This window comes from Phallusia mammillata, chromosome 4 (assembly GCF_965637545.1).
Source record: "Phallusia mammillata chromosome 4, kaPhaMamm4.hap1.1, whole genome shotgun sequence".
In the NCBI taxonomy this organism is placed as follows: domain Eukaryota; kingdom Metazoa; phylum Chordata; class Ascidiacea; order Phlebobranchia; family Ascidiidae; genus Phallusia; species Phallusia mammillata.
This window is the reverse complement of record NC_137255.1, coordinates 21,222,305-21,236,095: the sequence shown is the minus strand read 5'-3', so window position 1 is coordinate 21,236,095 and position 13,791 is coordinate 21,222,305. Positions and strand designations below refer to the sequence as shown.

Below are 13,791 nucleotides of genomic sequence, written 5' to 3'. Positions count from 1 at the left end.
AAAGCAAAACAGTCGGAGTATGACTTCAACTTTAAAGCTATTTGTCCAAATAAAACTGGTATTTTAAGCACAAATTTACTCACTCTGGTAAATTTTAGTATCGGTATCTCCAAAACATAAAAAATATTTATTTTCGGCGTGTCGGAACTTAGTCACGGTTGACTGACCACACTACTTCACATTCACAATGAAAATCCAGAGAATGGTGTTGTTTACTCAGTTTGTTTAGTCTGTAATGTTTGTGATTTTAGCACAATTCTATTTTCGTTTCAATTGTTTCGTTAATTTTTTTCTAAGAAACGATATTGTAAATTAGTGCATATTGTCCAAGCACAGTGAGTTTGTCTTAACCTAAAATATTCGTTTTCTTGTTTGTGACATTGTTAACATGTTAAGCATTTTCTTTAGATTTTTATTAATGTTTGATGTAAGATGTGTGTTTAAATTGTACTAAAAAAATACACAAAACATGGCAAATTCTTCTGAGGCCGATTTGATGAAAAACTTATCTCCTCATGAAAGAAATAGATTAATGCGACATGTTGGTCAGTCAGGCCCTGGAAGTCCCAAGAAAAGTGCCTCAAAGGTCAACAATCAAGCACCAAAGCCATTTGTTGTTGGAACAGCTTCAAGTGGACGTGGTATATCATCAGTCAATCCGCCAAGGTTATTAAATAATTGAACTTGTTTTAAATTTGACTCGGTACTCTTCAATTTGCTGTCTCTCTGCATATCATTAATAATCTTAATGTCCCAAAAGAAAGAACTCAACACTTTGTTTTCACCAACCTGCTGCTCTTGATGCATGGTACAGCCTGGAACACTGAATGAAACACCTAAATAACCATAAAAACAACTATTGCTGATTTTCATTGACAATTTTGGTCATGTGATTGCAATAGTGCTCATTTTTTATCATTAACTAAACAACTTGCAATTCTAGCTGCAAAGGTTGGCAACCCTTGGTGTAGAAGCTGTAAATCATAACTAAATTTGAGTTTGCCCCAAATAATGATACAACACCCTTGGTACACTTCTCTATAGCACTACCACTACTATTATTATAATTTTGTAAATAAACACATGTTTTTGTTTCTTAGACCAAAAAACACGGTGCCCAATAGATGGCAAAACAACAATTCAAATTTTACACCGGCCAAGGGATTATCCAAACCTGAAAGGTCACCCAGTCCCAAGGTTTCAAAAGACCTTGCTGACATAATGCCCAAACTGAATGAAGCACATGTTCAGATGTTTACATCTAAAGAGGCTGCAATCAATCCAAGTTTGCATCAGGCAAAAAAGAAAGCACCAACTCCGGTTGCCACACAAGTAACACCTGTTACTAAGGAAACTGACACATCAGTAAAATCAATGGCAAACAGGTTTCAACCAAATCAAACAAAGAACAATGCAAAGTCACCACCAGCTTTTCCAAAAAAACAATCATATCCACAACCAAAGCCTCTTATTGAACCTGTTAAGAAGACAGTTCCAGCTTCAGTTCAAGCAGAAAAGAAACCCACCCCAATGGCATCTCCACCAAAACCAACAACTCCAGCAGTGGTTGCAAGAGTCAATGCAACAAACAGTGCCTCCACAAAGTAAGTATGGTAATCCTAATTTGTGTGAAGTATGAGTGTGGTAAGTTATTACTGACTGGTTGTTTTTAATGTTTGTAATTGGCAACCTCTCTCAACAAATTGTTTTGTAAATCATATATATTGGTCAAACTTGAATTTATTTGTTTGCATTTCTGTAAACAAAAACACATATTTTCCTGTATTTGGTTTGTTTAGATGGTCTCCTCCAAGTGTTGCAGCTGCTCCACCACCAGCAGCAGTACAAAACACTGCAGCAAATAAACCAAAGCCTGCAGCAAACAAACCACCTAAAGCTTGGCAACGGGCTGGTCCACCACTAAGTCAAGAAAAATCAACCTCACCCAGGTATGGGACTTCCCATGTAAACATCAGCATTGTTAATTTAACTTATGTAATGTTGCTACACTTGCTTGTTATTTCGCAGCACCCCACCTACTGCTGTAGTTGCGCCGATGCAACCTAAGCCTACATCGCCGCCTGTGAAAAAAGCAACTCAGCCACATAGGTACAGAACTTAACCAGTCATTGCCCATTTGCCACACTAAAACTTTTTGACACTTACTTTCATAACTGACAATTCAAATAGTGATTGGGTGTTCGTGTTTAAAAGTCTAAATGATTTTCACTCATGATAAAAACATGCATGCAATCCTTGTCCAAATAGGCATATGAAGCATTTTGTCATTCGTTTGTTGCAATGCTGTGTGATATGGTTTCAGTGTTACACTCTTCATTATGTGTACGTAACTAACCTTTTAATCTAAGTTGCAGAAAACTCGGGCAGTTATTCCCTGTGATTCACAGATAGTTTACTTTATCTTTTATGTTTGCCTTGATTCATGCAGCCCAGAAGTAGGTCGATCGCGAGCTGTTTCCTCACCAGTCATACCCCCTAAGTCACGCAGTGATATTGTTGTGTCATATCAACGATCAAGCGAAGATGTGGTACTACCAGAGATGGTGTCAAATAAGGCAGAAAAGCAATCTCCCCCACAACAGCAAAGAAAACCCAGAGCTAATTCTGAGATCACAAAAAAAACAAAAGGTTTGAATACAATACTGTAAAATTTGTGGTAAATGTACCTAACTGTAGTTAAATCAGACAAACATTAAAAGATATTTTAATTGACATTACAGCAATTAATTAGACAAATCATAAAGTGTGTTTAAAGTGATATTGTGGCAGTCAAACCTTAAAAAGTAATAGTCGGTCAACAGAACCTTATATGAATGATAAATATTTACTTTTTAGCCACTACAAACATAAAACCAGCCAAGGTGGGTCATGATTTCCAACCTCACGAATTAAAGGAATGGGTGAACTGGTGCGATGCCTGTGGAAGTGTTATTCTTTCGCTTTTCGGAAAATGTGTAACATGTACAAGTAAGTCTGATGCCACACCATTGATCAATTTATTGATAAGCTTTAATTTATTTATATTGTAATATCAATAAATGTTGATTTTTTAGAAGGAAGTTCAAAAAGTGTTTATAGTTAGAATCTTGATTTATGTATTTTTGGTTGTGCAAGTTATGGCTTGCAAGTAGATTGATCAAACTACTTAGCTATTGTTATGTATTACCTACTTAATGGTTTACTTTTGCTTCTGATAAGAATTACTCATGTGTAATTTCCTGTTGGGGTCAGTGTATCCATTTTACCTCATTACATTTTGTAGAATTTTAAACCTCTTTCCCTGTTTTTTTTTCAATATGAAAACCATCACTGGTCAGCACATTATATACCATCTTACAGAATAATAGTCCCACAAAGGTGCCAAGTGTCAGGCTGATGAAACACATTAATTGCTTGTTTCCCAGGCTAATTATTAGGCTTTAATTTAAATTGACAGTAAAATTATGGTGACTATTAGTTCAACTGTATCAATTTCCATCACTTTCTAACACTGCACACTTGAAAACTTCACAATGATTTTAAGTGTGGCATTTTCAAAAATATAATGTTTGTAGTGATTTTTGCACTATAGTAGCGTGTTGTGCAATGGTAAAAAGTGTGGCATAAAGTTTGCTTACCCAAGTCCAAGGGACACCTACTATTTACTGACCCTCTCTGCGCATTTACTTGTTTTTGAATATAACCATTGATTGAATAATCTTTGCTGATATTTTTTTCATCACAATAATTGTTTTGAGACCGTTTTTTTGCTAAACACTTATGTTTTAAGTTTTGTCAAGTTTGACTGATTAAATAGTTGTATCTTTGCTGTTTGTTGTTTAACACAAACAAGGTATTTTTAGCATCAGGGCAAAAGTTAAATCTCAGTTTAGTTTGGAAGATACCTAAAACTATAAAAATACAAAAGAAACAAAGTTCTAGTGCAAAACTTGCATCATTGATTTCACATCAGTCTATTAAAGGCTGCAAGCATGGTTAAGATCTAGATGCAGCTGGGAACCAAGCAGTGGCTGAAACTTGATGTATTTTTTTGTGCAGAATGCAAGATGGTGTGTCATGGAAAGTGTGCTCTTACAGTTTCTCTCACCTGTGAAGCAGATCAGCAACAAGCACGAAGTTTGACGCTAAATGAAACGAGTGCTTTGAGCCTTTACAAAACTATTGTACAGGAAACAACTGACGAGGTGGGTGTATTACATAATTTGAACTTTTTTGAACCAGAAAGAGATTATAAGCAAGTAGTTTTTCATTTGTTTTGCACTCTGACGGAACTAAATTCTAGTAAAAACAACCTTTTTGCATATTCAGTGATGTTTTATGTATGTTATTGATAAATATTCTAAGCCATACTAAAACATTACTTTTTAACAAATAAGCCTAAAAGAACATTTGTTTGCATGCCATTTAATACCTCCCTGCCTGGGTGCTTCATATCCCTAGGGGTTGGGTACATGTGCCCCTGGCTAAGAACCACCTGTCTAAGAGGGTACACAGACCTCTGGACTACAGCATGTTCTCCTATCTGTAAGCTTGGTTGTAAAACATTACTCTTGCAATACTTTTGAATATTTGAAGTATGTCTGTCTTGTACAGTCAATGATCTATGTATGATTAACATTGTTTTGTAGTCAACACTGAAGGAATATAACACAATTCAACGGGTCATCTCTATTGAGGAGATTCAACAAAAAATTGAGGAATTCAATCTTACAGTTAAAGGAAGTCAACAAATGACACTGGTATGAACTAAAACCCACCACTCACTATTGTTTTTATTAGCTGTCCCAGAGACAAGCATTAAATTAATGTCAAAGTTTAGTGAAGAAAATATACTGAAAACGTTAAACCAGTCATATTTTGAACTTAGCATCACACACTAAATAGAACCTATAATTTCTGTTTAGCCAAAAGCACTTAACTTTTGTGTCAACATCCATAAGGCACTAGATTGTTAAAATATGTAAAATGATGTACGATTATATCTCAGACCAAAATAAGCACACTTTAACGTGTTGAACTGTATTCTACTTAGCAAGAGGACGGGGAAACATTTAGAGGTTTTATCCGTGTGACAATGAACCTTACTCGACCAGTCAGTGTAATGGATGCTGCTAAAACTTCCAGGAAAAATCCAAAGAAATCGTCTTTTTACATTGACAAGGTATGTGTAGTGTAACTGCAAAACTGTGTGCTGCGTGTTGAAATCACAAAAACAAACAAAACTGTTAATCAGTGGTTCTCAACCATATACTGATGGCGCTCCACCTAAACCCTGTTTGGATGGGTAGACCAAGAGCTTGGCCTGTTCTTCTTGACTATACTAGCATATTTCTGCAACCAGCAAGGCTAGCAATTCCAAAGGAATGACATGAGTGTCGCACATAACCAGGGCAGATTAGTTGAGTCAGCTAAGTTGCATTTCATGATCTGACTTGAAACGGGTACCACCTTAAAAGTTCTGGCGTACTACAGGTTGAGAACCACTGCTCCAAATATTACTATTGCTTTAAATGCCTGTTAGTAAAAACTGTTTTGTATTTTAGGGAGCAGTCAAGGCTTTGCATTTGACATCGGACACAACAGCAGCGCAGGTGGTTCAAGCTCTTCTTACCAAATACAACATCAGTGATAATCCAATGAAGTTTGCTCTGTTTGAGAAGCAGTTCAGAGAAGAAGGACATGGTGGGTTCATTTGAATTAGCACAAAAGCTTGGTAATACTTGAACCAAGGCTGTTAGGCCATGCTGTTACCAACCGTTACTTTTTATCATGCAGTGATTTTGAGAAAGATGCTCCCCAAAGAGAGGCCGTTGTTTCTTCGACTTTTATGGGGAAATGGAAGCAGTGAAAAGAAGGGCTTTATTTTGCAAGAAAATGAATCTAGAGATATACATGTAAGTTGAAAAGCGTTACTGGGGTAGTGGTGGGGTTCAATTCAGTGACTTTTTGTTAGATGTTTTCAAGTGCTAAGCTTTACTGAAACATATCTAACTTTGGTTTCTTGCTAAACATGATATTTGTCTAAATTTTGCCCTTTTGCACCTTGAAAAGAATTTAAATCCATATTTCCTTCGCCTAGTTTAGAAAGTAATACTCTGAAAGACATTTGGTTTGTTGGCATAAGGAGTATTAAACCAGGGGTGCAAAAATTTTTTCGGAGTTTGGTAGCGCGCCATAATTTTTAGTAGCGCATGTGTTTTAGCCTTATCTACACCAACAGTGTAGGGGCTAATATAACATACATATATGTCCTTACCACTTCTCATTAACAATATTGTTAGGTTGTGTGCTGGCTGTATATTTAGCATTGTTTGCACACAAATATTAAAGGTTGAATCAACTCACAGCCACCAGCACATATATTTAAATGTAAATTTTCCCGGCTGGACCAGTTCATCTTGAAGGCTGCACGTTGTGCACTTCTGTGCTTGCATGGCATCAGGACAAAGCATAGCCTGTTGGCAAGAAGGTTTTTTTCCAGAAATTTCAAACGAATTTCGTGGGAATTTCCTCTACACTCGTTCATTGCGACCGAACAAAAAAGTCTGCAATACGACAACGTATGATCTGTGTTTTCCGACGCACCATACGAGGAATTGAAAAAAATGACCTTGGCTTGTTTGGTGTGGTTATACGCGTTTAGTTCTGTTAACTTAGCTAAACATTTACTGGATAAAACACAAGTGTAAGTTAAACAAACGTAAAAACGATCAAGACGAAACATTGTAGCTTGATACGAGAAAGGTACTTTTCACAGGTTGCCGAAAAATTGCGCTGTGAGCCACGAATCCGTAAGATATGTATGTGCGGCGTATGTGTCGTTTTGTTGAGTGGATGCGCGTTGCAAATCATTTTGTGACCGAACACGTGACCGATTGCACCATCCCCACGGCGCTTAGCATGAGTGACGTCACATTCTGCGCCCGAGGTGTGGGAATGGATTTTATTCTGAGAGAGTATATCGCGTTTGTAAAAGAGAGGAAGTAAGTCACTTCTAATTACGACGGTCATTGTTAAGCTATGTCAATTGGTGTTTGCAGAATCGGCACTTTGTGCGCAGTTTGCATAGCATCGCGACAGTGCCTCAAAAGTGTGGCAAATTTAAAAATTTAGCATGCGACCAACCTATTGTGGTAGCGGGCTGATCCATGCGTGTTTTTATGGAAAAGGCAATATTGGTTGATCGTTGTCTGAAACTCATTTTGTCCTCAAGTGGGGCCATTTCTTCAGTGTTTTAGCACTATCTGAGTAAATTAGTTCAAAAAATATATACTACCTCCAAGTAGATGGGAAGAAATTACAGTCGCACACGCCGAATTTATAATCGCGCGGCGCGACCGCGCTACCGCATTTTTGCACCCCTGTATTAAACTTTAATTTAGCAGTGTGATGTGATATTGTCTTCTGTGTTTCTTTGTTGTATTATATTGGACCTATTTACCCGACACTGACCAAATGTTTTAACACATATTTTTGCATAGTGGGAGTCATTTTCTGTTGGAGAACTGCAGATGTTTATCAAGATCCTCGATAAAGAGGAAAATGATTACATCACAGAAATCAAACGCAAGTACAAGAACCGATCCCAAGACATTCGGCAAGCAATAGATCACCAGAACAAGAAAGGATAACCAATTGTACTTGAACCTGGTAAAACTCTGTGCTACAAATGCTCACTGTGCATTTTCCCACACAGCTGCTTGTTATGTGTTTTCGAGCAATAGTGTGCTCACCAACTTAAAACCTCATAAATTAATAAAATGCAGAAAATTCATTTTATTGACTAGTTGTTATTCATATTAGTTTATTTTCATAATTTAGCCAAACTGCTTTTTTCCCAGTTGATAATAATCATTAGAAGCTTTTTTTTTGCCAATGGTATTTTTGTCCGATCTAGTGGATCCAACAAAAAATTCAAGCAATCGTTGTGTGATTTTTCAAAGCTGAATGAGCTGCCAATAATCATAAGGTGTAATTATAAAGCTTTTGCTGCAGATTAAAATCTCAAAATGCACCAGGAATGGGCCCAATGATTAGCCTTTCCACCTTCCACATGCATTATATATCAAATTTACACTCAAGTTTTTACATGTTGGTGCCCTGCTTATTGTGTGTGCGTATGCCTGTTTCGTATATTGTGTGTAGGTGCATGGTGGCTGTGCACAAGTCTACCCTTTTGTCTTTACTTCTGCGATCAAAGTACTTTCTTGTGTGTTAGGTAATGTGTAACTACGTACAGTTATACACAGAAACGGATTTGAGAACATTGCAACACATACGGTCACTGTTGTATTGTGTGCGCCACTTGTAATACGTGTGTGTATGTGTTGTGACTATTGTGAAGGTACACGCTTGTGCAAATAACATTGTTATTGTGTAGTGAGATATATTGATGTATATCACCTGCTTTGTACACTTAACTGAAAAAAATGTTATGACTGCAACAGTTTTACATTTCAATGTATTCGGATATTACTATGTTTCAGTATCGTCCTGCCTGCGTTAACTCGAACATTCCCTTTGCTGCTCGTTGATCGTGCTTTAATTCTGCTTGTTCTGTTGTATTTGAAATAAATGGCTGAATCACGTTGCTCTGATAAAAATTGTGCCTCGAAGGAAGGACAACAGCGATTGACCAAGTCGCAGAATATTAATTTTGTGGGCAATTAGTGAAGTATAGGATGCTTTAGAGTTAGTTCGTATATCAGATATAGGCTACAGCTTGCTTAGGCCAGGGTGGGTAAACTTATAGGCGCTTAAATGATTTAGGCTTAACCATAATAAGGTGTTTCCAATAACATCCACATTGTGCACCGTGTGTACAGCAGCCGTAACTTAGGCTACGTTATATTGTTTTTCGCGGCACCAATTACCGACCCAAGGCTTTCAGGGTTTGTGGGTGGTTGACACTTGTCACCACATTGCCAGTGTAAAAGTGCCATCGCATTTCCAAGTTTGAAATGTTTTATTCCGTGTCGCAAAGAGAAATGTATGTTTTTTAACAAACCTTTCAATAAAAATTCTGCAAGCTTCTGACAACCGACGGTTTTCGGAGTGGGCACGGAATGAAATGGTGGCGTTTCGCATGTCCCTGAATTGCTGGCAACGATTTTATCTCACCATTTCATTGTTACAAACTAATATAGTTTGATAAAGACATACGCACCGAAATCTCCTGATCTATCTATTGTCATATTCGACAGTGAAGTTCTTTAGCAAACCAGTGTTCTGCAAAAAATACACTATGTCTTTTTTTCACATTACTTGAATGTCGGCTTATCAAACCAATTTTCTCGTAGGGATTCGTAACGTTACCATCTTACTAATTAATCGTTACAAAAAGAACTATAGCAACAGCAACATAAAACCACAACGAATACCATTGCAGAAATGCAGATTTCTTGAGCAAATAACGACAAATGACTCTGCAAACTGAAACTGTGCAGCGTTTGCCGCCACACATATTTTCACAATGATTGACGTCGTCATAAGAAACCGGTCCATTCGGGAAAGATTTAAAACAAAAAAAACGTGTTTTAAGTTGTGCCTATACAATAAGTTAATAAATAACCACAATCTACTGTGATTTTCTACTACTTTATGACCACCTTGTTTGAAAGTTTTTATTTAACAAACACCAATGGTAAAATCACAATTTTGTCTTTGTAAGCTAATGCGTGACTAATTGCACACAACCGGAATTGTAATAATTTTACTTTATCTTTCTCCCTTAGCCTTTTTATTGGATGAATGGTCAAGCATTGCTTAAAATTCGATCGATTAGGTTGCATTTATTTCAATCGTTGTCAAAATATGTATTTTTACAAAATAATAATGGCGAGATAGCGTAAGTTTTGTGCGAAGGGACAGCGTAGTTCTTTTGATGTAATATCGTTTATTGCTCATATAACTCATATACAGACGAGAGCCCTTAGTAAAACGATTGTGTACATTTGCATGTGGTTTATTGTCAAGTTATGTGGTTAAACTGAGCCCCAATGTGCGAAAGAACGGTTTAGTAAGAAATCTTTTGCAGAGATTGTATTGTTGTATTTTGTAGATCAGTCAATCATTAAGAATAAGAACTAATATGTCAGACTCGCCTGGACCTGGTGGTGACGCCGACAACGTGAATGGGGAAAAGATTTCAAGGTTGCGACCTGCGGAAGAGGACAGTGGCATTGATGCAGTTCCAGCAAAAGCTGTAAAAATTGATGAAAGTGATGAAGTTGTAGCTTTAGATGAAGATGAATATGATGAAGAGGAAGAAGAAGACCCAGAAGGAGGTTAGTAGTTTATATTTTGAAAGTTAAGGGTTATAAATGCTGATTATTACTATTATTAGGTTGCTGATTTACTATTTGTCATTTCTAAAATTAAGCTTGTTTTTAAGTTCAAGGGAGTGTTTTTGAAGTGTGTGAAATTCTGTTTTTAATTTTCTTTTATGTTGTAAAGTCACTTTGAAAAACAATTAATGTTAAAAAAACGCATTGAAAAAATATTAGCAAATATATTTCCAAATTTCCAGGTGTTTATTCACTAATTCATTCAAAAACTAAGTTTTGTCACTTGAAACTCAAATCTAACTTGTTGTTTTCATACTCAATTAGAAACACTTGTCTAAAAATAAATATTTTTCAAGTTTTAAGCAATAAACACTAAAAATACAAAAATATCTGATAAAATGATATTTTAGATTTAGAGCTTGATGGGGAAGATGAAGAAGAAGATGGGGATTTGGATGCTGTAAATGAGGAAAATATATTCGATGAGACTGGGGAATGTATGTCGTTTAAATTGGGCCTATATTGTAATCATGAATGAGGCTAAATGTCATTGTTAAATTTGTTTATATTCACAGCATCAACAGACATGGATGAATTTATTCAAGCAAACCTTGCATACATTGAGGATTGCCAAACTGACATAGACTCACTCAACCAAAAGGCCAATGATGAAATTTTAAAAGTTGAACAAAAGTACAACAAACTGCGACAGCCTGTTTACACTCGCAGAAATAATTACATTGAGAGGATACCACATTTCTGGGCTTCAGTTGTATCCTTATTGTTACCATAACTTTCATTTGTTATATTGTCCCATTTTTAACATTTTTACTTCGACAAGTTGCAATTATGATCATGTTTTTTCAAATTTTCTAGTTTAAAAATGTTTTTATTCTTAACTCAAGATTAAAAATTGTTAAAGTTTACCCAACATCCACAGTTGAAACGTGTGTTGACCAAAGAAGATATCAGATGTTTAAGATATTGCACTCATTTACAGGTATATATAACATGGACATTTGATCACTATCTATATTTTACTAAGTTTGCTAACTTTTGCAGATTGATGATTTCGAAGATACTCGTTCAGGCTACAGCATCAAATTCCGCTTTGCAGAAAACCCCTGGTTTAGTAATACCACCATTACCAAAGAGTATCATATGCCATGGAATGGTTAGTACAGTATCATATACCTTAAATTAACAAATATGTGCCTGATATTTGCTTCAAGATAAAGGTTACTTAAAAAGGTATATTTCTTTCAGATTCCCCATCTTGCTATTGCACTGCAATTGAATGGAAGCCAGGACATAATTTGACCAAAAAGCCGTCAAGTTTTTTCAGCTGGTTTTGTGCACAGGAAGATGCATCTTCTGATGATATTGCAGAGGTATGACAGACTACATCATTTTTTTGCAGAGGTTATTATGGTATCCTATTGCTTATTACAGATTATTCGTGAGGAACTGTGGCCCAGTCCCCTGCAAAACTACACAGGGAAGGAACTGGTAGTAGACAGTGGATCAGAAGATGAAAGGTTGGTACTTGGTACCAATTAGTTTATGTACTTAGTGTAAGCTTGGGCTGGTTTGCAGAGGCCTGTGGTTCAAGGTCTCAACTTTAACTCCTAGTATTATTAGAATGGCGCTTATAAAAAATTTCTGGCTCAAACTTCCAATAAATATGGATATCAACTGTGACTCCTTGAAGTCTGGTTTGTTGAGTGAAAAATATCGACAACAACTTTCCAATGCACCCAGGTTAAAACACAAAATCATTCTCATGTGTTTACTGTTACATTAATGCATAACTTGGGCCTATTTCTTGATCTGTCACTACTGAAGGGTAAATTCTTATTGCATTCATAAGGATACTTGACATTGCACTATCTAACTGAAAGAGAACTCAAAATTCAACCCGCCAAACTGCCAACTCCCTTTGATTTTGACTCTGCAATTTCGGTTTGAGTACTAATACACATATACCTTTTAGTGATGAGGGATCCACAACTCAAGATGAAGGACCTGTGTACATTGCTGATGATGCTCCTGAGTATATCAGCAGTGATGAAGATGAAGAAGAATGGAAAACAAGAAGGGTTCAAGGTGAAATATCCTGTATATCAACATGGTTGTGCCTTTTAATTGAATAATTATCAGAATAGCTCATGGTCATGTCTTTTTGTCAAGGCAAAGAAGTTCCAGGTGGAAGCAGCAAAGATGACTTCTTCATTATTGATGATGAAGGTAATTTTGGACTCATGCAACCTAAACCTATTTTTATCCTGCAACGCACTTCTTTTCATTTAAGTTCAAATGTAGTACACACTATCGCCTGTTTACTTAACACACAGATGATGGAGATTTTGAAGAGGGATTAGAGGAAGACGTTGTTGGCAACGAGGATAATTTAGGGTACGATGACGTCATCGACGGTGACTCGGCAGATTTTGATGGCGAAGGAAATGATGACGTGGTGGTTGAAGACCAAATCGACATAACCTCAAAGGACAGTGTGGGTGACGGCGTCGATTTAACGAAAAACAATCCGGGCGAATTGATCACCGAACAGGGTGAAAGCAATGACGTTGACACTAATGTTTCGTCATCGCGCGATTCAACGTCACTGAAAAGCGCTGACGTCGAACAAGTTATGACATCATCGGACCAAGCATCGCCCAGCAAAAACGGTACCACGGAGGAAATGGCGAATACTGGTAAGTCGGTTCTAATTTTAATATTGTTTGATTGGTAGATTTATCAAAGAGGTTTCCAACCTTTATCGACGAATTCCTCACTTAACCATTTAAAACCATTTCGTATCTCTGCAATAGACTACATAGTAGATGCTAACCCATACAAAGATCATTTAAAATTAGTCTTTTTCAAGATTATATTCCCAAAGCTAAAATGTCTATTTACAAACCACATGTACAAATTAAAGGCTATCCCATTTGGGAACCACTGAATTACAATTTCACCTTTTGTATGCTGAAATTAGCATTACTTGAGTTTACAAGCAAAAAGGCTGCAGTTTGCACATATAGGTTGTACGATAAATTTTGCCATGACCACAAACTGTTTTGAACTATCTCGCTTTCATTTTCAGGCAATGAAGCAGTCCCATTATCCGAAGACACCTGATCAGCGCTGATGACGTCACGAGGAGGAACGTGACGTCGTAATAATGAACTGCAGTCAGCATCGCAACGCGAACAAATGGTTATCAAACGTTTACACATTTTTGCAGACGCCCTCCGCGCCAGACCTGCTCTGTGGCCCCACCAGTCGGTTTGTAAATAACGGTTGAAGCGCCTCGTTTGTTTTCTCTTTCTATGTTGCGTGGCCGGAATGTGTCGCCACAAAATGAAATGTTTGTAATGAATGTCTCGTCTCTGTTACCTACAAAGGCTGAAAATCAAAGCAAGAAAACTCAACTAAATTTAAAGACTATAATTGCAACTACTTCCATGTTTAAGTACCT

At 36.8% G+C, this 13,791-nt stretch overlaps 2 protein-coding genes across 2 annotated transcripts; both read left to right on the top strand.

Annotated features, from left to right (window-relative positions):
- The first annotated feature begins 388 nt into the window (after positions 1-388).
- LOC145222963 (uncharacterized) lies at positions 389-8,612 on the top strand. The gene is made up of 12 exons (XM_080089232.1): positions 389-666; positions 1,101-1,604; positions 1,800-1,949; positions 2,029-2,109; positions 2,450-2,649; positions 2,857-2,988; positions 4,060-4,205; positions 4,650-4,760; positions 5,054-5,182; positions 5,565-5,703; positions 5,797-5,915; positions 7,503-8,612. Exons 1-12 carry the CDS (start codon positions 470-472, stop codon positions 7,650-7,652), a joined length of 2,058 nt encoding a protein of 685 aa, XP_079945358.1. The 5' UTR covers positions 389-469; the 3' UTR covers positions 7,653-8,612.
- A 1,446-nt stretch (positions 8,613-10,058) lies between these two features.
- On the top strand, positions 10,059-13,708 carry LOC145225475 (uncharacterized). Its single transcript, XM_080092185.1, has 11 exons — positions 10,059-10,307; positions 10,718-10,804; positions 10,883-11,079; positions 11,230-11,307; positions 11,370-11,481; positions 11,574-11,698; positions 11,760-11,845; positions 12,301-12,413; positions 12,498-12,554; positions 12,662-13,024; positions 13,417-13,708. The coding sequence occupies exons 1-11, from the start codon at positions 10,112-10,114 to the stop codon at positions 13,449-13,451; spliced, it is 1,449 nt and encodes a 482-aa protein (XP_079948311.1). The 5' UTR covers positions 10,059-10,111; the 3' UTR covers positions 13,452-13,708.
- Positions 13,709-13,791: the final 83 nt, after the last annotated feature.